This window comes from Rhipicephalus sanguineus, unplaced genomic scaffold (assembly GCF_013339695.2).
Source record: "Rhipicephalus sanguineus isolate Rsan-2018 unplaced genomic scaffold, BIME_Rsan_1.4 Seq10031, whole genome shotgun sequence".
Classification (NCBI taxonomy): domain Eukaryota; kingdom Metazoa; phylum Arthropoda; class Arachnida; order Ixodida; family Ixodidae; genus Rhipicephalus; species Rhipicephalus sanguineus.
In genome coordinates, this window is record NW_023614146.1 from 925,696 (window position 1) to 950,882 (window position 25,187).

The 25,187-nt window shown below is 46.3% G+C and overlaps 1 protein-coding gene across 3 annotated transcripts in view; it reads left to right on the forward strand.

Moving 5' to 3' along the window:
* Window positions 1-25,187, forward strand: part of LOC119375883 (Kv channel-interacting protein 4) — a 380,219-nt gene that overhangs the window by 222,263 nt on the left and 132,769 nt on the right. For all 3 annotated transcript variants that reach the window (XM_049411313.1, XM_049411314.1, XM_037645918.2), the window contains one exon: window positions 10,203-10,327. In XM_049411313.1, the coding sequence (XP_049267270.1) occupies window positions 10,203-10,327 (125 nt within the window). The remainder of the gene's footprint in view (window positions 1-10,202; window positions 10,328-25,187) is intronic.

Below are 25,187 nucleotides of genomic sequence, written 5' to 3' on the forward strand. Positions count from 1 at the left end.
GTGTGCTTTTAGCAAGTGCAGCAGAACGTAAGCAGGACGGGCGCTAGCGCCCGTCCTGTTTACATGTCTTTTTCTTCTATGTTGGCTCTGCTGCGCTTGCTAAGATGCACAGGATTACAATTTACCATTGAATTACCGATTAGGATGGTCCTGCATTTCCTCGACATCGAAATTCACTTGAGTTCCCGGAGCCTAACGGGCTGGGCATACATGACGAAAGGCGAAAAATGGCTAATTAGCGATTGTAGTGGCCTTTCTGAACTTTTAAAAGGAACCGCTGAGCGAAACTACCTATTTCAGTCAATTAAAAAATTATGTGAACATTTGATGTCAAGAAGCTTGCATGTACAGGGGAAAAAGTTGAAAAGTGGTTTTGCGGACTCTGTACTTGCATCTGTAGCCGAAAAAATGCTAAGGGTTATGTCAAGAAAAAAGAAGAATGCCGAAAAGTGAAAGTAGCGACCAGTGGTGACCCCTTATGTACGTACGGTATGACATAGACAACGGTATAACATAGACTAAAAAATTCACCGACGATTATGATACTGCCTAATAAGAATTCTGAGCGTAGCTGTTTAGGGCCTTGCAGCGGCAGCACTTCCACCAGTGGTGTCGCTCGTTGTTCAGAAATAACTGGCCGATACTGTTTTGTATACAGGTACACGGATTACCTCAAGAAGAGAGCGCCGTGAGTAGCGTGACTGGCGCGGACAGTATCGTGCAGCCCAAGTGGCATCAATTGCCGCAGACGGAGCGTAGCGTGACTGCCTCGCTAACTGGGAGACTGCGGAAGGCAGCGCCTGAGCGCGTTCCACAACAGCCGCCGCAGAAGACAGGCCTCCGTTCAAGCAGCGCTTTATTTCCATATATGATATCGGCAGACGCCCTCGCCGCATACCTTAGTGATGAAGTCATCGGCGCGCGCTACTGTGGCCCCGCGGAACCTGTCGTCTCGCCAGTGTCGTTCCCTCCTCCCCTCGCTGTCGCAGTCTTTCATCCTCAGTTGCGCTCCGCCCACTTTCGCTCACCTGGTTACGACGACGCCGCTCAGCGCAGGAACGGCTGCCTAAGAGCTGTGCTCTAAAAAGATAACCATCTGACATGATCCACCCGTTGCATCTTCAGTACCCCATGAACTGATAAGTACTTGAAAGAAAATTAACAATTCAAATAAAGCAAATAAAGCGACGATGGTAGTAGCAGCGGCCGTCGTCGCTTTCTTGCGATGAATCGGTGCTTCGGCCTCGGCTTTGGGGGCGTTTTCCGGGACGCAACGTCGGGCGTTGATCCAGATGCCTTTGGACAGAATCCACCTGACGGGCGATTTCGCCGATACGGCTAGCGAGCTCGGGGGTGGGCTGTGGGGCGCCGGCGGCGTGGACGACAAGTGGTGGCCAGGGTTGCCAATGGTGGCTACTTTTCGCCAAATTGGCGAATTTGAGAGGCCCGTGGCGACCTAAAATTACGAATGGCGACATGGTGAATTTTTGGCGATTTTCAGCTTAGGTCTCCACTGAGTTATGCATCCTAAGCTCAGTGCCTTCCCAACGAATGAGCGGCACTATTCTCTGTATTTTTCTGGGTTGTGAGGTACACATTGCGCGCCGTTCTGTATGTCCGTCCTGTAACTCGTGTGTATCTCCTCAATTCATCTAGGTGCTTCAGAGCTTCGCTAACATTTCGCTTCTGAAGGGGCTAGATGACGGGTTGGTCGTGTGTTCCGGCCATTTGTTCCGCCAAAGCTCCAACTATTCTGAATAGCTTGGCGACCTATTCACCGCTGCAGTATCCCCTAATCGAGCTCGTATAGCGAAGATGGGCGGATACGCGGGTGTTCGTGCAATAAAAAATTATTTATTCAGGCATTTTCTACTGTTGTCGGTGAGCGTGTGCAATGAAAACAATTGCTATATAACATTTTACAATGTATACCTGTTCAACTATAACGCACTGGATTGACGCGGGTAGATATAAGTGATTATATATGAAAGGGACAGTGGCGTCCGGTATCATATTGGTTCACACTGAAAGGCATAAGACTCACTAATGAACGATACCTGTAAGCATTCTGTCTTACTACTTTCAATAAACCTGTTAATCCTTTTTTTCATATGAGGGGATGTAAAGCTGTCTACAAACAACGCCTTCGCGGCTTTCGCCTAAGGTTTACCACACTTTTACCTTTGAAACGAGCGGACAGGGATGGAAGGACATCATGAGCGTTTTATCCTCTCATACTTGCGCCTCCGCGCACATCTTGCGGCTAGTCGGAGAACCAGGTGCACCAAGCACTCCCATGGTGAAGGGGCGATGCGCCTGGCATAGAGAAATGTCAATATACTTTAAGGGCTTTGAATGGCATTGTATTCTACGGGGCTATACATCAGTGGAAGTTCTTATTACTAGGATATGCCGCACATATCTAGAATGGCGACTTTTTTGGCGGAATTTGTAAAAAATGGCGACTTTTGGCGACTTTCTGCTCGTCGTTTGGCGACATTTACTCGAAAGTCAGTGGCAACCCTGGTGGTGGCGGCGATGGAGAGGCTTCGACGACTCGGTCGGCGATTTCGGCGAGCTGGTTCAGCGGCAGATTCTGCTGAACCTGGAGGATGGCCTGTGTATGAGAGGGTAAACGGTCAAGCCACATTATTCGGAGAAGGGAGTCGTCAACAGGTGTGCTGCCCGCGAGGGCACGCATAAAGCGCAGGAGCTGCGATGGCTTGCGGTCACCGAGCGCTTCGTGCTGAAGGAGTTGACGCACTTTCTCGTTTTCTGAAGGTGAAAGCAGTCGAATTAGTTCCCTCTTCAGGTGCAGGTAACAGTCGTCAGCTGGAGGACTTGAGAGTATGTCGCGGAGCTCAGCTGCGTAGCGAGAGTCTAGGTGGGCGACGACGTAGTCGTAGCGCGTCCGGTCGTGGGTGATACGTGCCATGGAACACTGCGCCTCGACATGAGCGAACCACACCTCAGGTCACTCTGCCCAAAACGGTGGGAGCTTGATGGCGACGCGACAGACGTCCGTGTCGGCGGTGGCCGCTGGACTGGTGGAGTCCGCTGGAGCAGAGCTTTGGGAGGCGTGGCCCGAGTGCGGCTGCGCAGAATTGTCAAATGAGTGTGGTTCATTTTGGGTGCGTTGCTGCTGTTGGTGGAGTTGCTGCTCTTGGTTCTTGATTACCGGTTGTTGGGCCTGCAGTTGCTCTTGAAGATTTTGTACTTGTTGGCGAAGAGCGGCGAGGGCTTCCTGGTCGGCCATGGCGGTGCGATAAGTTCGTTTTTTCCGGGTCACCAGATGTGGGTACACGTAACTTTAATGCTTCCACATAACAGCAACAACTGCACAACTCAACTGATTGCTGGAGCACACACAGTTTTTGTCTTCTGAGGGCGAGAGTGTCCTTATCCACTGGCGCTCGGTTTAGTCGCGTCGACGTTGCGCGCAGGCGCAGAAGCGGCGCCGCACCGTGTCGACACAGATGCAAGCAAGGTAAACACAGTAGCGGAGCCATCACTGAGCACGTCATATTCTCTTAGTTTGCTTGACGAATGTTTACCTACCACAGAAAAAAATTGCTATAGTCGATATTAGACACCATATGCCAAAACATTCCAAGAGTTTTCAAGGAAAGAAAGCAATTCCAAGTTTTTCGAGCGCCTTAAAAATGTACTTTTCCTTTTCAAGGGTTCCAATCGTGTCAAGGACCTGCATGCGCCCTCAGTAAAGGAGGATATCACAATTTATTGTTGAATGTGTGCCCTATGAATACCGCCAAAGTACGTGATTACCCTACAAACTTTCCCAAGCTTTATCCAGCGCTCACTTAATGCAACTGTGCATTAGGCAATAACTATACTCGATATATGTTACAATATTTGAACACTTGACTAGTGAATTCAATTGGTGCTAAATTAGCGTAACGTGATAGTACATACACTTGCCCGTTTTAAAATCACAGTCGTTCACTGTTGGTAGCACCACCCGCCTTCGGCTGTCCAGGCGACTTCGGTTCCCTCGACAGAAGTGGGGCCAGGATGTTCTTTTCATTCGTGCCCGGCAATTTGTGACAGATGAAGCCTGTGACTGAAGGGCAGGGCCCTTATAACTAAAAGTTCTACGAGAAAAATATAACGAAGTATGCACACGTCATCATGAAATTGTTTGATTAGTTCTATATCGGTATAACTGCCGTGCATGACCAGCATTTTGCTTCCCCAGTAAAAATACAAGAGGGCAGGAACGAAAACACGCTGTGCCAGAACTTTATGAATACCTTCTATGGCAAAGGCGCGAACCATGCTTTACCATTTTGGCTGCAACATATTTTCTAGCTATACATATAACAGAAATAAGAGGAGAAACAGGGCAGAGGTCTTGCCTTTAACTGCTGAAATTCACCCACAAACACAAAGTATCCCCAATGTGCAAACAAATACTCCAATAAGTGTGCCATAAATTAACATTTAAGCTGGCTAGCAAAATAATTTTACTGGCAACAGAAGTCATTGTCGGTAAGGTTGTAAGTAGGATGTGCCACTTCTTGCCCTGCGAGTTCAATAATGGCACGATTACATATTTATCACCAGTCATCAAAATGAAGCAGTCTTCCTGCCTGTCTGTCTACAGAGCAGTCAGAGCCCATATATGTAGTTAAAACACGAGTTGCATTTTTAGGTTTTACAGTCAAGCGAATAGAGTGCATTGCTCAGTGCATTGGCTTACACGTAAGGTGACTTCCTTGCATGTGTGATAGTTTCAATCTCGTCAGCTGTAGCCTATTGCACTCTGGCAGTAGAGCTGCCAAAAAATTGAGCTGCCTCTGCCCCTTCACTCGTCATTTTACTGTTCAGTGTAGGCGTTGAGAGACATGTCACAGCTAAAGCAATCACACAAACTAGCCGAACTCCCTTATTTAACTTCGCCTGCTGAGCTACAATATGTTTAGTAAGAAAACTTACAAAAACTACAAGGCATTTTGAAGTATTTTTTTCTGTTTACCCAAGTGAGATGCCAACAGCTTTAGGAAGTTCGTTTCGTGCAGCATATTTTCATTGCTCCTAAACAAAATTCCACCACGTCACTAGAATTGAAGGGTAGCTTTCTTTTAATTTGCATTGTACAATCTCATATGCTGGTAAGTGCATTTTTTATATTATAATTACTGTTCATAGGCTTCTCTACAAACAAAGGCAATTACACTGCTGACAGCGAAGTGTGTTTTCAAACTTCAGAACATCACTGTGCTTTCGCTTTACTGCAGTTGTGGAAGCTGGTTACACTAAAGCCTGCAGAACACAACAGCTACAAGAAATGTTCTGTTTTAAAAGAGGCATATTTACTGCGGGATGTACGTGTAAAAATATTTTTTTGCATAACTATAAACCCACACTTACTGACAAGCTGTCTACGACAGCCAAATGCTCCTTTTGAAGTAAGAAACCACGAAAGAGTTGAACAGTTTCACAGTGGGATTGTGAGATACATGTCACGGTTTGTAAGAAGCAAAATATAGCAGACACCAAATGCCTATTCAGTACTATTCGACTTAGTCAGCTTGGTAAAAAAGTTTCCCCTAACTTAGCAGCGAAGTTGATTGATGGCGTGTTATAAATGGGCTAGGTGCTTACCGACAAACAAGAGCCGAACATTACATGCAAATATAAGGGGACCACCAATCATAGAAGGAGACACCGAATGAGTCATCTGGCATACAATATACTAATAGGCTGCTGTACAGATCTCTGTAGAACTCTTCCGCTACCTCAACTATTCTATCCATATTGGTTGTGACCTTGCCATCCTTGTCCCTTAATGCATACATCTGATTTTTGCCTATGCACAGTTTTGTCTTCGTAGCTTTGAGGCTTCTTCCGTTCTTTAGAGCATGCTCAATTCTCTCCATATTATACTTTCTTATGTCGGCTACTTTACGCCTATTGATCAACTTCGAAAGCTCCGCCAGCTCTATTTTGTCTGTTGCATTTGAGGCTTTCATAGCTTGACGTTTCTTAATGAGGTTTTTCGTCTCTTGGGATAGCTTACCAGTGTCCTGTCTAACGACTGTACCCCCGACTTCCACTGCACACTCCTTAATGATACTAGTCAGATTATCATTCATTGCGTCAACGCTAAGGTCGGTTTCCTCGGTTAAAGCCGCGTACCTATTCTGAAGTGAAACTCTGAATTCTTGTACTTTCCCTCGCAGAGCTAGTTCATTAATCGGCTTCTTCTTGCGTATCAGTTTCTGCCGTTCCTTCCTCACGTCTAGTTGAATTCTAGATCTTACCATTCTATGGTCACTGCATCGGATCTTGTTAACTACTTCCACATCCTGTATAATACCCGGGTGGTCGCACATTATGAAGTCTATTTCATTTTTAGTTTCGCCATTAGGACTCCTCCACGTCCACTTACGAGTAGTCCGTTTTCTGTAGAAGGTATTCAAGATCCGTAAATTATTGCGTTCTGCGAACTCTACTAGTAACTCCCCTCTGGCATTTCTAGAGCCGATGCCATATTCCCCAACTGCATGATCTCCAGCCTGCTTCTTGCCTACTTTTGCATTAAAGTCGCCCATCAGTACAGTATACTGTGTCTTTACCCTACTCATTGCTGATTCTACGTCTTCGTAGAAGCGTTCAACCAGTTGATCATCATGGCTCGATGTAGGCGCGTAGGCCTGTATCACCTTCATCCTGTACCTCTTATTAAACTTAATCACGATACATAAAACCCTCTCATTAATGCTATAATATTCTTCTATATTGCCAGCTATATTTTTATGAATAAGGAACCCCACTCCTAGTTCTCTTCTGTCAGCTAAGCCACGATAGCATAGGACGTGTCCGTTCTTCAGCACTGTATAAGCCTCCTGTGGTCTCCTAACCTCACTGAGCCCTATTACATCCCATTTAACACCCTCTAATTCCTCGAATAGTAATATCCCAGAGGAATCTGACATCCCACCAGTATTAACAGGAGAAGTAAAGAAAGCCCTAAAGGGAATGCAAAGAGGCAAAGCCGCTGGTGAGGATCAGGTAACATCAGACCTGTTGAAAAACGGTGGAGAGATTATGTTAGAGAAACTGGCCACCCTGTATACGAAGTGTCTCTCGACAGGGAGGATACCAGAATCTTGGAAGAATGCCAACATCATCTTGATCCATAAGAAAGGGGACGTCAAGGACCTGAAAAATTACAGGCCCATCAGCTTGCTGTCCGTTGTCTACAAGCTATTCACAAAAGTAATTGCTAACAGAATTAATACGACATTAGAGTTTAATCAACCAAGGGACCAGGCAGGATTTCGTACAGGCTTCTCAACAATAGACCATATTCATACTATCAATCAGGTGATAGAGAAATGCGCGGAATACAACCAACCCCTATACATAGCTTTCATAGATTACGAGAAGGCATTTGATTCGGTGGAGACATCAGCAGTCATGCAAGCACTGCGGAATCAGGGCATCGACGAAGCCTATATAAACATAATGGAAGACATCTACAGCGCATCCACAGCCACTATAGTCCTTCATAAAGAAAGCGACAGAATCCCAATAAAGAAGGGCGTACGACAGGGAGACACGATCTCTCCAATGCTGTTCACCGCGTGTTTACAGGAGGTTTTCAGGGCCCTAGATTGGGAAGAATTAGGGATAAGAGTTAATGGAGAGTATCTCAGTAACCTGCGATTCGCTGATGACATTGCATTGATGAGTAACGCGGGAGACGAATTACAGCTCATGATTACCGAACTGGATACGGAAAGTAGAAGAGTAGGCCTGAAAATTAATATGCATAAAACTAAAGTAATGTGGAACAATCTTGGCAGAGAACAGCGCTTTGCGATAGGTGGCGAGACGCTGGAAGTTGTAAAGGAGTACGTCTACTTAGGACAGGTAGTAACCGCGGAGCCGAACCACGAGAGTGAAATAACTAGAAGAATTAGGATGGGATGGGGCTCATTCGGCAAGCACTATCAAATCATGAATGGTAGTCTACCACTATCTCTCAAGAGGAAGGTATATAACAGCTGCATCTTACCGGTACTTACCTACGGAGCAGAAACCTGGAGACTTACAAAGAGGGTTCAACTTAAATTGAGGACGACGCAGCGAGCGATGGAAAGGAAAATGATAGGTGTAACCTTAAGAGACAGGAAGAGAGCAGAGTGGGTCAGGGAACAAACGGGGGTTAAGGATATCATAGTTGAAATTAAGAAGAAGAAATGGATATGGGCCGGCCACGTAGCACGTCGGCAGGATAACCGGTGGTCATTAAGGGTAACTGACTGGATTCCAAGGAATGGCAAACGCGTGAGGGGGAGACAAAAAATTAGGTGGGTAGATGAGATTAAGAAGTTTGCAGGTATAACGTGGCAGCAGAAAGCACAGGACCGGGTTGATTGGCGGAACATGGGAGAGGCCTTTGCCCTGCAGTGGGCGTAGACAGGCTGATGATGATACTAATAGGTTGTAGTGAAGTTTGAAATATCAGGCAGGACAATGTTAACGACCAAGCTGTGGAGCGCTAGAACAATGTAAAAAAGAATATGGAAGTCACTGAACATTACAGTGCAAGGGGCGTGCATGCAAAGATTTGCTTCATAAAGATGGATTTACAAGAAATGCAGAAGTGAAGGATGGTGAAGATCTAGAGGCACACTGTATGCAAGTCTGGCAACAATATAACCAGCACGCCATCACTCGCCATGACAGCAGAAGTAACATTCATCTGTGATAAGACACCTGATGTGTCCCCTTTTCCTTTCCTCTATGAAAATTACTTTTTGAAACTGCAACATAACGGTGGATTTTACTAATAACCTTCAATTGGCAGTCAGCACTGTGACTGTGCTCCACCAATCTTGCTCTTAATGAGTTTTTTATGCTGCTTCGCACATAAGGGCAAAGAATAATACTTCAATGCCATAGTCCGCTGCCGGTTCATTGGCACAACTTGGTTAGGGCAAATACAATTCCCAAGACGGCACACGAACGCACAAGCATGCATACCTTACAACAATTATTACCAAGGTTTTACTTCAACGCAAGACTCTGAAAATCAGTTTGTTAATTATGCCTTGCATAGATGTCCCAAGTTTCCTCAAACAGTCATATATCCTGCTATGGCACTGTACAGATAGTTGACAACGCATTTTTGAACATGAGTGTTCGTCCAAGATTTCTCTTTTATAATATTTTTAACGCAAAGCATTCAGCACATCCTACCAGAAGGAGGTGGCCACAAGCATGAATGGCCAAGTGGAACATGTATATGACCATACAGGGTGTTTCAGCTAAAAAGTACCAAGTTTTAAAAATAATAAACATAGGTGCTACTCGTCTCCAATTAGCGCAGTATTGTTCTGGGCCATATAGAACACGTCAGAATATTTTTTGCAGTCCGCCAAGCTCGGTAATTAACAAATAATGCTTAATGAACTTTTGAAATAGTAACTCTAGAGAAAAATTTTCAATCCAAAAGTCGTAGCGCTTGTTCAGAAACATCGAATCTTTTATTCTGTGCTAAGATAACTCCCCTGTTTAATTTTTTTTCAGCCTTTCTTTAAAGCGCGCGAATTTAAAACAAAACCGAGAGTCTCAAATGCATGCTTACTCAGATGCTCTCAATGTACATTTCATCAGATCACCGCGACTGGGACCACGCACTCCCATTTGTCATCTTTGCTTATAACTCTTCGCGATTGACACGGCTGGTTATTCACCGTTCTATTTGCTATTTGGGCGACATCCAGCATTACCATTCGACACTCTCCCGCCTTCGGCCAGACCCTTGTCTACTTCATACGCTGGCGACGTCATTGTTCGAGCCCATACAACTCGTCAGCTTTTAAGCTTTTTCAGTGCACTAATGCTTTAAAAAGGGCAATGGAATTCAGAGGTTATGGAACAGAATTCAACTATCCTCGTTATGGCATATCTGTGCTATAACGCGAACTTCTTCTTGTGTGTTTCTCTTATAATGTGTATGATGTGCAATTTTCATCACTTCTGATTCAAGCTTATAGGATCCCGCCAATGGTTGTTTCGGCAGTGGCGAAAATTTTGCATCAAACATGCAGGAAGAGAAGTATCGGACAATTTTGCCTTATATCACCTCTTTTATCAGAGATGACGATAAAAATAGGAAATATCGATGTTCTCGTTTCATTGTGTTTTCCCATCTGTTTCTTTTATAGAAAAGGCCATCGATGACTTGGAGATGACCGTGGTCCGCTGCAAGCCCGAGACCATCGGTGTCCTCTGCAAGTCCACGAAATTCAGCAAAGAAGAAATCAAGCGAATCTACCAGGGATTCAAACAGGTATTTCCGTGGGCTGCTCCGTAGCAAAACTGAAATCATTCTGGATTCAATTTCTGCTGTGGCCTTACAAATTTGAAAGCATAGCTGAAGCCTTGACCGCAAAATGGCATCGATAAGCACACATCCTTGTCCTTTCGTCCTCTTAAAAAAGTGAGCTAAGCACTCAATTTTCTAAATTTATGAATCGCCTGATAGGCACATCAGTCATCCGTGATGACTTTCTGAACCATCTAATCTGGGAAGCGTCCGAACTACCCTTACGCAAATGGCTAGTAACATTGCGTAGACCACCTAGTAACCATCTATTGACATTGGTGACCATCTAGTAACATTTGTGATCTAGTAACATTTGTCAATAGACCGTCTAAAGACCTCCTTCTTACTTTTGTATAAAAACTATACTATGTAGACCGTCTAAAGACCTCCTTCTTACTTTTCTATAAAGACTCTTATATGTAGACCGTCTAAAGACCTCCTTCTTACATTTGTATTTAAGTTGAACCCTCTTTGTAAGTCTCCAGGTTTCTGATCCGTAGGTAAGTACCGGTAAGATGCAGCTGTTATATACCTTCCTCTTGAGGGATAGCGGTAGATTACCATTCATGATTTGATAATGCTTGCCGAATGAGCTCCATCCCATCATTATTCTTCTAGTTATTTCACTCTCATGGTTCGGCTCCGCGGTTACTACCTGTCCTAAGTAGAAGTACTCCTTTACAACTTCCAGTGTCTCGCCACCTATCGCAAAGCGCTGTTCTCTGCCAAGATTGTTCCACATTACTTTAGTTTTATGCATATTAATTTTCAGACCTAGGGTGCTATGCAGGATGGCCCGAGTTTGGCGAAACTCGGGATCTTTCCGAGCTCTGGCGACACCCCCTTCTGGGCGAGCTAATAGTACGAGAAGGTGAAATCCATCCCTCAGCGTGCGCTCCGTTCCATTGGTTACGATGGAACGCGGCGTCACGTCAAGGGCGGTCGAGATGGTTGGGTGGTGTCGTCAAACTTCTTTCATATGTTTGTCGTTCCACTGAGTGCAGAAGTGCACCCATGTAAGAAAAGTGGCAGAAAGATCTACTAACTACATTTTTGATGTGTGCGCGGGCCGTTTGAATTCATTTTTAAGCGTTTAATGTCTGCACTAAGTATCCTTTAGGACAATCAGCACCGTGTCCTCTGAGATTAGTTCCGACCGAGCGCCTTATAGCACGGCGGCTAGAGCTAATCGCCGAGGCCACGTGTATAATCACCATGGTCGGCCTGTACATTCTAGCGCGTTGCTCGGCCGGCGCGTGCCCTCGTCGTTCTCTTCTTCATCGTCTGCTCGCTCCCAGACCACGTGCGCCCGGCTGATTAGCTAATTGCGGACGTGCTATGACGAAGCTGATTAGGCCAAATCATGCGAAGGCCGACCTAACTAATCCACGTCTTACTAAGACCATGCTAATGAAGTTGTGTAAAGCTAGGAACAAGGTAATTAAGATCATGCTAACTAACACGGCGCTAATTAGGAGCATGTAATAAAACGAAGATAATCAAGACCTTACTCACGGAGATCGTGGTAATTAGGGCCGTGCTAATTAGGATTACGCTAATTACACCTGCACTATTCAGGACCTTACGAATTAAACCTGATAAATTAATGTCGTGGTAATTAAGACACTATAAAGTAATGTTGACTAACACGACGCTAATTAGGAGCGTATTAATTAGGATCGTGCTCATTAGAATTATGCTAATTACCTCTGTACTATTAAGGACCTTGCGAAACAAACCTGAGTCATTAATGCCGCTATAATTAAAAGATCAACATTTAGTGCTAATTAACACGACGCTAATTAGGAGCGTGTAGCTAAAACCAAGATAATGAAGACTTTTCTCACTGAAGTCGTGTTAATTAGGATCGTGCTAATTAGTATTATGCTAATTACCTCTGTGCTATTCAGGACCTTGTGAATTAAACCTGGGTAATTAATGCCGCTGTAAATAAAACATCAACAATTAGTGCTAATTAACACGACGCTAATTGTTTGGGGAGGCATTGTTTCTACCGATTCGCTACTACAGAAAAATCTTCAGCCGTAATTAAAACATTACCAATTAAGAACGGACATTCAATATCATGTTAGTTAAAACCTTCCTAATCAATAGCACGAATATTGAAACCGAACTGACGCGGTCATTACTCCGAAGCAGACCAAGCATACTGAACTAGTAGACGAGCCACGTAAAAAGCTGGAAGAAGCTAGGTGATCACAAGCTCCTCCGATGGCCCCTGCCTTGCACAAGTAGTGCAAGCTGACCAAATTATTTTATATGCGAAGAAGCTGCTGAGTAGCGTCCACCGCATAAAACACTCGACAAGCACACCGCCACTATGACAGTTACGAGTTGAACTGGGGCCTTTTCAGAATCAACGAGCTTGTGCCCGAGTTCACGCGTCAATCAATTTGATTGACAGACGCCCGCGGCGAAGAGCGGGTCCGCCCACCGCGTTTTCTCTTGCCGAGGAGCAGTGCTCCCGACGCAACGCCAGCGGGCGGCACGATTGATCTACGAGCCTAATCGCACAGACGATGCACACACGCACGAAGAACTAAAGGTTATATCATCACGTGGCTACGATGTCCCGCATCCAAATTCACCGCTCTCACGACGTACCACTCACAGCTATGAAGCAAGCGCCACTGGTGGGATTTTCGGCGAGAACTATTTGCTTGTTTACTATTTACTTGTTTGTGGAGGCATTGTTTCTACCGATTCGCTACTACAGAAAAATCTTCAGCCGTGTAATGTAAGCATAGCAGTAACCTGTCCGTTTATTTATCTGTAATATTCCAGAGAAGCGAAACGAGCTGCACCCGAGTGCTGCGCGTGCGCCCTTGTTGCCTTCGAGAGTGGAAATTTCCATGCTGCAGGTGGAACGAAAGAATTTTCTGAAAGACGACAAACGCCCACGAACACGCCCGTGCGAGGCGCGATGATCAGTTGGCAAAAAAATAGCTCGACAATCACGCTGACATCGCTGCACTGTCAAAATGTTGACTGAGTGGCGAAAACCGCCGCAACTGCCGCACATGCGTTTGTGACGCCATTCTCAATCTTGTAGCCGTTTTTATCAACGCTGCTATAGTGTGCTTCGCACTGTCTTCCTGTCATGACTGCCGTAATGCAAGCTCGGAGCAAACTCGGGCCATCCTGCATAGCACCCCTACTCTTCTACTTTCCGTATCCAGTTCAGTAATCATGAGCTGTAATTGAGGACGACGCAGCGAACGATGGAAAGGAAAATGATAGGTTTAACCTTAAGAGACAGGAAGAGAGCAGAGTTGGTCAGGGAACAAACGGGGGTTAAGGACATCATAGTTGAAATCAAGAAGAAATGGATATGTGCCGGGCACGTAGCACGTCGGCAGGATAACCGGTGGTCATTAAGGGTAACTGACTGGATTTCAAGAGATGGCAAACGCGTGAGAGGGAGACAGAAAATTAGGTGGGTAGATGAGATTAAGAAGTTTGTAGGTATAACGTGGCAGCAGAAAGCACAGGACCGGGTTGATTGGCGGAACATGGGAGAGGCCTTTGCCCTGCAGTGGGCGTAGACAGGCTGATGATGATGATGATTACTTTTGTATAAAGACTATTTTATGTAGACCGTCTGAAGGCCTCCTTCTTACTGTTTTATAAAGACTACTTTATGTAGACCATCTAAAGCCCTCCACTGACGTATAAAGACTATTCTAAATACACCCCCTCAAGGCCTCATTTATAAGTACTACTTTAAATGTAACTTGAAAAGATGATTTAGCTTTAGCTATATAGGGATGCGAAATCATGGATCAATAAACCTTTCCGCACTTTCTCAGCCCCAAAACGCGTATGTCTTGACATATAATTGTGCACGTGCTGATCGAGGACCTACACAGATGTAATAATATGGCATCCATGCAGGTCCTCGTTGCATATACGCATGCAGCGGCTTTATATGAGAAAAGCTCCCGCACCGAAGCCCCTTCATGAATTGGTGTGCTAACACAAATAAGTGGGCACGCACTGTATAGTGCCAGTGCCGTACATACGACTCAGGGAGGGAAGGCGTATCATTCCTTCCTTCTTCAGTTTTCCCTTATCCCCATGATCAACAGTGCTCGCTAGCACAATCACGTTTCGGACCACAAAGGTGGCCATCACAAAATAATTAACTCCCTCGATGCCATACGCTCATCGAAGGAAAATGATAGGTGTAACCTTAAGAGGGTAGATGCATCGAAGTAGATGTTATCGAATTTCCACTCCCAAGGATCGGAAATTCGATAACATCTAGCATTAAACTCATGGGGAAAGTCACAATGCTTCTCTTTAATATGCTTTTTTTGATTGGTCGCTATCGGCTTGATATCTCCAGCATCAGGATTCACCGAAATATTCCCATAGGAATGCTTTTAGCGTAAGACGTTCTTCTGAATGCTCGCTGAACAAAACCTGAGACAGCACTACGTCCCTTCCATCCTTCCACGCACTGTATCTGTGCAGCTCATAAGCTGCACAGATAAGTAAACTGTAATACGCATATTAGCTGCAATGCTGTCAAATAATTTTGCCCTCTGAAAGCAGAAAACATCTCTTTCATTCAGTGCTTCTCAGGCGCTTTTAAAAATGCTGAATTTATTATTATTATTATTATTATTATTATTATTATTATTATTATTATTATTATTATTATTATTATTATTATTATTATTATTATTATTATTATTATTATTATTATTATTATTATTCCTGCGTGTGAAGTACGATAAAAAAATGCAGTTCCAACCCGTGCACGTGCTTTCACGACCACCTGGAACATGTTTTTTTTTCATCTTCTACATTTTTTTTCTTTCACGGGGGTCTCAGAATAACACCTCAAATGGCTTGCTGCGGAGTGGCTGTGCTGTGGGGATAAACGCGGCCCATTGTCCCGAAACTCGCCTGATAAGGTATTCTCCCCCTTCTCTCCTCCGGCACCCGGCGCCCAACGTCACAAAAGCTGTGTGCCCAAGAGATCCTGTTCAGACCTGTTCGTCTGACCTCGTCGTCGCGCAGTGGGCAAGGTTCCACGTAGCTCGCACGTTTTTCGATTTCTCGTGTGCTTTTCAAAACATTCATTTACGTTTGCGGATTTGTTTGATTGATACTACGTAATTGTAGGTTCATGATACCGATGTCATCGTTTGTGGTGAAATGAAGCGCTGTGGAACTTTCCTCGTGTGAGCCACATGTGGTTGTGCAGTTCGCGCGACCTGGGCCGCTGTTGTGGCGAGAGCCAGTCTGACCGCTGCTGGATATAGGATATAGAAGGCGATGTCGCGAAAATACTAAGGAAGTGTTCCCGGCAAGAACACCGACACGTGGCAAGAATCCGTCACTGTTTTCGGCAGAGACCACCGCAGCGAGAAACCAGCAGCGCTCGCGAATCTCAAGCTACAGATAAGGCCTTTCGTTGACTGCTCTTACGTCTCATCGGTCTTTTGTTATCTCATCTAATCTATTCTAAATATTAGCTATTGACCGCCATTTCTTGTGTCTTCTGTTCTTATGGTGTGCTTGACTTTTTCACTTGGTCTTATATTTCTACTTTCTTACCAATCGAACGGGCACACATGGCAGGTTTTCATGTACGATTTGCGGGATGGTTCATGTGTTCGTTAGAATAAGACCTCGAGCGTAGCAGTGTGTGTGTGTGTGTGTGTGTGTGTGTGTGTGTGTGTGTGTGTGTGTGTGTGTGTGTGTGTGTGTGTGTGTGTGTGTGTGTGTGTGTGTGTGTGTGTGTGTGTGAGTGTGTGTGTGTGTGTGTATGTGTGTGTGTGTGGGCCTTGTTTGGATGCCTCGCGCTGTTTCTTTTTCTTCTTACCTGAGGTATCATGTGACAGTATGGGCTACTGAGATGTGACGTCATAGCTACTAACTTTCCAAACGTTTCATTTTAGTTGGTGTCTTATAACTAGTGTTATTTCTAAAATTGAACTTTATATTATTTAATGCGGATGTAGCAAGTTCACTTGGCTAAATATAATTCTAGTGCAATATCTTAATTTATGCGCTTTCTGCAAAGGTTCATATATTATTTTACTGTGATATCAACGGCGTTCAACTGTGCTAATGGTAATTTATGTGTTCAAATGATTCTGTAAACCATGAGTGCGTTCCAAATGTGGTCACTTCGAGCTCTTTTGTTTTCCATATTCAATAAATGAATTGTGTGTCTATTAATGGATGTAAATAGTTTTAAACCACTAGTGAAATCTACTCCAAATAAAGATTTTTAATGCAACCTTCCGTCAATTTTTTCTCGCTCACACATCTCCTAGATTGCGTTGCCTTCTAGAAGCAACACGTTCACACATATCGCATACGCATGTTACCGAAAGGCATGTTCGTAGTCACCGCGGTGACTTAGTCAAGGTGCTCGACTGCTGATCCGAAAGACGGATGTTCCATGTTGGACGTGGCGGTCGCATTTCGGCGGAGAAGAAATGCTAGAGGTGCGTGTACTGCGCACAGTCAATGGACGTTACGGAACCCGAAGCGGTGGAAGTTATCAAGAGCCCTCGACACGGTGTCCTGACTGGCTGTGGGACGTTAAACACCGTGGACCAACCAACAAATCGTTAACAGAGCGCGTATAAGCATGCTTCAGTAAAATTATTGTAACCAACTGCTAGCAGAGTGTATTAAGACACAGGTTACTAGATGGTTAACAGACTGCTCATGGACAGTATTTCTTTTGAGAGAATGTTACTAGGGCGTCTATTGAACATTGTTGATAGTTGGTTACTACGAGGTCACCAGACAGCCTATGAACATGAGTCTGTTCAAAGTTGGTGGCGAATTGCAGCCAGAGCGTTGACAGATCGTTGGTACAGACGTAAAGACAGTTTGTAGACACTCTGATTGTTGGTAGGTTCTACTAGCAATTGTCTTTAGACCATTAACTTAATGTTACCAGATATTTTTGTAAGGGATACACTAAAGTGGTTTTGAATAAGTGAGAAAAAATTACGCGATAATCAGCAATCCTCGCGATAATATGGCTCAGCACCAAAATCTGCTGATGGATGAGAGAAGAAAGAGAGAAATACTCGACATGAAAGAGAAAGAAGGAGAAGTAAAGAAAGTACAGAGAGTTTACCAGAGCACATCTCGAGTTGGCTACCATTCACTTGGGATGGGAAATCAGGGCCCGAAGGAATGTCTGTGACGACACTGCAAAGCTCATCTCAAAAAGGCTCTCTATATATGTTATTCCATTCACTTCCTCTAAGAAACCGCAGCAGCGTCTTTGTAGCGAGTCGTGTTGAAGTTGGCGTAGGCCAGTGCTCTAGACATAACAATGAGAACTAACACACAATAATGCCAAGGAAACTATAGGCAAAGTACAGGTTCGGTCCCTGCCGGCGGCAAGTTATCTTTTCGCCCACTTTACTTTCTTTACATTTATATCTTAATTACTACAAATAACATCCCCTATACATTCTTTGTGATTATTGTCTGTTACTTCTCAATAATATTCTGTCTAACAAAGAAAAAAAAAAACGCCATGCCTGCGCGGAAAGCGCAGCACAGTCACAGCGAACGCTGGAAAAGCGGCATTTCTAGAGCCCGTTATAAACTGTCTTGTGGCTACTAACAGGTACGCTAGCAACGTACCCACTACACCACAAACCATAGTTTTTGTGAACTTGGGAAGCACCCACCGCGAGATTATTCATCATTCTGTGGAGAAGCGAGGTGAAATCTGTGAGGCATTCTGTCCACTTTGTTGTTGCGACGGTTGATGAAGATGAAGAATTATGGGTGAGCTCTTTGTAATGGGTCGGAAGCTTTAAACGAACCGCTAGTTACGTAATTCGCATTGTGTAACCCCAGGCGGTTATTTAACTCTCCCACCCCGCTTTAATCCATAGGTTAACGTGAGAAAGAGAGTGAGAAGGGGGATTAACTTTATTGAGACCCTGACGAAATTCATCATGGGAGCCTTAGGCCTTCCTTGGGAACCAATAGAAATGCACTTGCGAGGAACCCCCAACGCTATAAATAATCATAATTTTTTTTCAAGTATGAAAGCTGCCACTATGCAATTTTTCTTCATTCTGCGGAGAACCGTGGCAGCCGCTAAACACCTGTAAGGCATTATGTGCACTTTGTTGACGCTGTGGCTGATGACGATGAAGAATTATGACAGAGACCTTTGTAATGGGTTGGAAGCATTCAACAACCCACGCGATTCTCAATTCGCATCGTGTGATACCTGGTTGCTATTTTACTCTTCTACCACACTACATTACCTATGTTAATGTGGTTCGTTCCCGACATGAAGCCTGTACAGGATATTTTTGCAAAGCAGGTTCAAGCACCGGAATAGCTGTGAGTTAGAATACTGGGCTCCCACGCAAAAGGCCCAGGTGCGAACCTCGTTCCATTCTGGATATTTTGCTTATTTCCTTTTCTTTCTTATTCCGCGCGATAGTGGTTACGGACACCGGCGGCAGCAGCGGACAACTACGGCGCCAAAAACGTTCCAGGTTGTGATCTCATAGCAGCTTGCCGTGCAAAACGAGCCCTTAAATGTCACCTGCTTTCTTTCAATCATTGCAAGGGTCTCCTTATGGCAGACTTGATGCCTTATGTGTTCATCGTTACTGAAAGTGCTCACTGGCGATGGAGACAAAGAGGGAAGAACACGACACAAGTGCTAACTTTCAACTAATGTTAAATGAAGGAAACAGAACAAAACAACATACAGAGTACCACACATGCGTCACTACGCAAAATATAAATCTCAACGTCACTCCTCACACATTGCTTAAAAATTGGCCTGATACCATGACGAGGTGTCAAAAGATATCTGTCGAAACCTGCAAGGCGCTAGGCTGTGTTGTCCTGAAAAGATACCTCTTTATCTATTAGGGCAATCGTCGTCTAGCTCTCTCACCTGTGAGCCTCCTTTTTGATATGGGACGCCGAGCAAATTTTCCTTGTAATCTTGTCAGAGTGACGGAACAAAACTGCAGTGCCTGTGAAATACGCGGAGCATCCGCAGTCCCTGCAATGCATGCCTAAGTGTGTAGACAGTGCAGCACCTTTGACTGCTTTCCTGTTTTTATAGAGGTGCAGATTCAAACATCTACCCATCTAGCCAACGTAAAAGCGGCCACACGATAACGGGATGCCGTACATGAATCCCGAGGCGCAAGGAACATGTCTGTACACTCTAAGGCAAAAGGGTGTGTGGTTCGTCCCATTGGGGACTAATGGGGCTGCGACAAACATTAATGCCTTTAACGACTAACAGCACCGGGTCGAACAGTTAGTCCCCACAGATCGCCTCCATGAACTAACATTTAGTCCTTACATTTACACCTTACCAGCCAACTGTTAGTCCCCACAGCTCACCTCAATGGACTAACATTTTGTCCTCACATTTACACCTTACCGGGTACCGTTAGTCTTCGCAGTTGCACCTCGCCGGGCGAACGGTCGGCCCACTCAATAGTCCATTCGGATGAACTTTTTATCCCCAGGGATGATTTGCTAGTTACTCTCCGCAAGGCTTAATACCTTTTTCGCGTGTATCTTTCCGCGGTGAGCAACAAATTCCGCGGAAAAGAACAAGCAAAAAAATATTTAGTTATGCGTGTGTCACTGATTTCGCAGTCAATGCGACAACGAAAGACAAAAGTGAGACAATGAAAGGTTTTATTATTGCGATAGGAATTATATGGACAGTCTCGGCTGGTTTTTGCCGTCGCCGTCGCCGCCGCCATGCACGGTATATGTATAAGTATGCGTATATATATAGAAGTCCCAAAGAAAAGTATTTCAAAAAAATGCTTCTGAAGCGTGGAATCGAACCAGCGACCTCTCGCTCCGCAGCGCGTGGCGCTAACCACTACGCCATAAAACGCAGATACTTCACGTAGCTAACGGCGAGCGTTATATACACACCCTTTACCGCTGGCAGTACTCTAACGCCTATAAGCGTTTCTTCATTACCAGCGAGATGGCGCGAGGCGCGCAACGAGCCCATTTAAAAGTCGGCGGCCAGATCGCTCGCTTCTTTTAATATTGGCGCAGAGAGAACCTTGCCCTTCCGCTGTCTGCTCGCGAGGTTATCTCGTGGTGAGGGAGGAGGGATGTTTCAAGCTTTCACCGTGATGTACACGCTGATGTTACGGAGTGTACGAACGTCACTCGAGCTCAAGGAACGCCGCTAAACTAACAAACAGAAGGTGAGCACGAACTATCAAGTGTCACAGCTCGACACTTGAAGCACGCTAGTTTCCTTCGCTGCTTCGGCCGCCTTTGCAACATGAGAGCAGTTCAAACTGAGAGTATCCAATGGCGAGCCTCACTTCGTATAGCATTACAGTTTCTTGCTACCGCATTCATTGCTTCGCCCTTGCGGCGAAGCTGTGGTTTTTTTTTTATACATATAAAGTTTCTGCTTTCTTTCACTGAATTCACTGCAAAATGTCCAACACAGGTCCAGCCGCGTTGTCATATCTCGCACAGTCTTTTTTGTGAAGCTGCTCCAACAGAAACGATAGATGGCAGGCATTGGACGTGCCAGCGCACACAGAATTCTGCTCGTTGTGGACGGCGGCTGCATCCTGCACAGCACAAAATATTGCAATTCGTTAGTCAGACGTGACAGCGAGAGTGAAGACGCACGCACATTCTAAATACGTGCAAGGTGAACTAAAACACAGGTCTAAAATATGGCATGCAAATAGGTTCACCCCTGCAAAGCACAAAAATATTGCAAATAGTCAGCGACACCTCACAGAGAGGATGAAGACGCAGGCCCATGGGAAATACCAGCAAGGTGAAATAAAAACACACAGTCTAAATTATGGCGTATAAATTATTTCACCGTGATGTCATACATCATCAGAGTCAGGTGAAGCCACATAGCGCAACAGTTCAAGTGCGGCAGCCGCAGCCATCACACGCCGAGGCGCCGCCAACCATCGCCAACCACCGCCAAGGAGCCGGCGAGTTTTCTTCGAGCGGCGTCGTACAGCTCGAGCAAGCCCGTCAGCCACTGCAGCCGCCAACGAATCTCGAGAAGAAGGGCGAGCTAACGCAGAGCCGCCGCCACGAACGGCGCCGAGCTGCTTCCGAGCAAGCGTGAGGAAGCCGATGGTAACGGAGTCCAATTTGCACCAATTCCTCGAGCGAGCGGCAGTACAGCGAGCGAAAGCGGGGTCGCCGCCGCGAACGGCGGCGAACTGCTTGCGAGCGAGCGTCGAGGAAGCCGACGGTAATGGCGACCAATTTCCGCAGAGTTCCGAAGCGCAGCTAAAGTCAGCTACCTAAAGCACCTGCCAACCCATGCCGGTGCATTTCAAGCGCGCGGCATACAATCGAGCTCGTTGCCGGTGACCGCACAGCGTTTTGGACGAGTCGCAAAACATCGGCGAGGCCTCTGCCTAATATTGCGAGCACGAACCTCATCACGACGGCGAATCATCGGTGAGCGACCGCCCGGAAGGCCGACGACAATGGTGGGCAATATCCATGCGGTCACAAAGCACAGGCAAGCTGGCGCGCAAGCCGGCTCTTACGGTGCATTTTGTGCACGCGATATACAACACGATCAAGTCCGTTACCGCCGATTGGCCTGGTGTGCGACCGATGGCGGCGCTGCGAATGGCGCCTGTATGACGTCAGAGCGGGGATTCGCGCGCTTTCGTCTGCTACGTAGGCCCAGCGCGGTGTTGAAACCACCATTGTGGTAAATCTCAACAAAAAATTGGTTATCTTGCGTATGGTGGGTACTGACGCTGTTCGAACAACCGCGGGACTGCTTTTAACGTTCATTTAGAACTACAGCTCTTTGTTTCTTAGAAATGCGGCCGTTTGTCTCCGCGGCGAACGCTGCGCAATGGTGAAGTACTGCTCTGTGCCTCAGTGTACTTCGTCCGCTCGTGAAAAAGGCGTTAGCTTTCACAACTAGCCTAAGGAGCCGAAGCTGAAGAAGGAGTGGATCGTCAAGCTCAGAATGGGAATGCGCCCCACGCCTTCATCGACCGTGTGCAGCAAGCACATCGCGGACAGTAACTTCTGCTACCCACCGTACACGCCACTTTTTGGTAAGCTTGTGACCGTATTTAAGCGCCTCGCCAATACTTAAGCCGTTTATTGCACGCAGGCTATAAGCATAGGCAACTTAACCAGGTGCGGTGCTGTCCCACAACCTGCCGCGAAGGCCCCTAGACAAGGAGCCGACGACGGGGCCTCCGAATCATCTCGCACGTAAGCGCGCCTCGTGAGCTCAACTGAGCGGCACAGGATATCTGAGACTACGGCTGCATTTGAATGGTGTACATACGTATTTTACTTATGAAGGCAAGCGCGCGCCTAGCGCAGGCCCGTAGCCGGGGGGAAAGGGGGGTCGAAATTTTGGTGAAGTAGGTGTTTTTACCAAATTTAAATATTAAAAATAGGTATTTTTCTGATATAGTCAATGTTTTCAGCAAGTGCCCCCCCGAAAAGAATTCCTGGCTACGGGCCTGGCCTAGCGGACTGCTTGTCATAAATTCATGAGCGAAACCTGTTGCCGCTGTTTAGTGCACATTCTTTAAATGTTTTCACCTGAGGCAGTGCATACACTTTTTTAAAAGCGGAGCTCTTTAAGCTTTTCGTTAGGCTGCGTGGCGTTAAACTGGGCCCAGCTTGCCTTTGCCACGTTATCTCTGTGGCCCTGTGCGTGGTATAATCTAGAGCACTGCACGGGCCGGATTTTACGGCCCGGGCCCGGCCCGTGCCCGCTTTATGAAGCCCGAGCCCAGCCCGGACCCGTGGTTCCAAGCGCGGGCCCGGCCCGGGCCCGGGCGTACATGACCGAACCGAGCCCGGCCCCGGCCCGGGCGTACTTGACCGTACCCAGCCCGAGCCCGGCCCGGGCCCATCGTACCAAGCCCGGGCCCGGCCCGGGCCCGGGCGTTCATTACTAAACTAATCCAGGGCGCGCTTGTTCAGGATGAGACCCGACCCGGGCCCGTTAGAGGATATTAGTTGATGATGATTATTAATGATGCCGTGCGCTTTGTAGCGGGCGATCGGACGGAAAATCCGGTGTTTACATGCATCGAAATGTTGCTTTGCCTGCGGTGGTAGCTCAGCGGTTAATCTGTTTCGCTGTTAAGTACTAGGACGCGGGTGCGATTCCCGCGGCCACGGCGGCCGCAATTTGATGGGGGCGAACTGCAAGAACACCCGTCTATATACTTATCTTTTGGTGCACGTTAGAGAACTCAAGGTGGTCGAAATTAATCCGGTGCGACTACGGCGTGCGTCGTAATCATATCGTGGTTTTGGCACGTAATACCAAGGAATATAAATGAAATGTACCGTATGTGTCAACCTAGAATAAAAGACGCGTGTTTATAAGGAAACCCACCACGATGTACTTGTTACTTTCACAAAGTCTGGTCCAGCAGACGAAAAGTTAGTGAAAATATACAGTTCCAATCTATATCTATACTGGTGAAAAAAAAATAGCACTTCAACTGTTTTTCTATTTTTATTGCTAAGCTTTACTAAGAGCCAGCTCTTTGCACGTGTCACTTCAGCTTGGCACAGTATACCTTAGACCATGCAATGCCTAACATTCGCGTGTGCTCGAAGGCCCGACTTACCGAGTCCGGCCCGGCCCGCAGCCTCAAGCCCGGGCCCGGCCCAGGCCCGTGGCTCCAAGCCCGGCCCGGGCCCGGCTCAGGCCCGCGGCTTCAAGCCCGGGCCCGGCCCGGGCCCGCACTTTCACGCCCGAGCCCAGCCCGGGCCCGCCGAAAAAATCACAGCATATCCACGGAGTGAATGATGATGAGTGGGCGAAGCTGCGGAGGTTCATCGGTAAACCGTGAATCTTCCGTGAATTCTGCCCAGTACATCATCACCGACGTGAGATCGGGCGCGTTTATACTAAAGGTTCGATGAGTTATGACGACTTGCAGCGCACTTTAATTTTACATGTACGCTGTGAATTTTCATTGTTTAGAAAACCATTGCTTAGAAAACATCTGGCGTCTTTCGTTAAGCAGCTGCCGTCTTTTCGTTTTGCTTTAGAAACATCTGGCGTTCTTTCGTTTTGCTTTTACAAAACATCTGGCGTCTTTTAAAGACGATAGTCTTTCTTGGGGAACTTAAACGCAGAAATTTTGGTCTGTCTTTCTGTCTGTCTTTCTGTTTGTCGGCACGTCCCTCGATTCAGCCACTCGGCCAAAGTTGAACCACTTGCCCAAGGGCCAGCCATCGTGAACGGCTGACTAGGTTCATACTTGTGTACATTGTTGATCAAAAAGCAAACATTACGCATATCTGAGGCGCAACATCACTAGGTAAGTATTAGGCGGTGTGTTCCTTTAACAGAAAATACATAGATACGCAATCTTAAAGACCTTGATGGTATGCGTTTAACGTTGAGACAGTAACACGTTTATTAAAAGATTGCCACAGCTGAAGCGATCAGCGGTCCAAGCCGAGCAAGCGCGAGCGCCAACAACAACCGTCTTCGTCTTCTTCTTTCGCAGGCGTTCTTGTCTGCGCCCTACCATGTTACAAATCACTCCCCCGCGGAAAAGGAGCCATCCTGGCGACCTAAGGAACAGGTACAACTGGTGGGTCATAATGCGGCTTCGGTCGATCGACGTGAACAGTCTCGCGGCCGCGACGACGGCGGTCCGTAGATGATTGAACAGGCTCAATCATATAGTTAACTGGGGATGCTTGACGTAGGACGCGGTAGGGGCCTTCGTACTTAGGCAGTAGCTTTGTGGAAAGGCCAGGAGCGGAGGAGAGAACGCGAAGCCACACC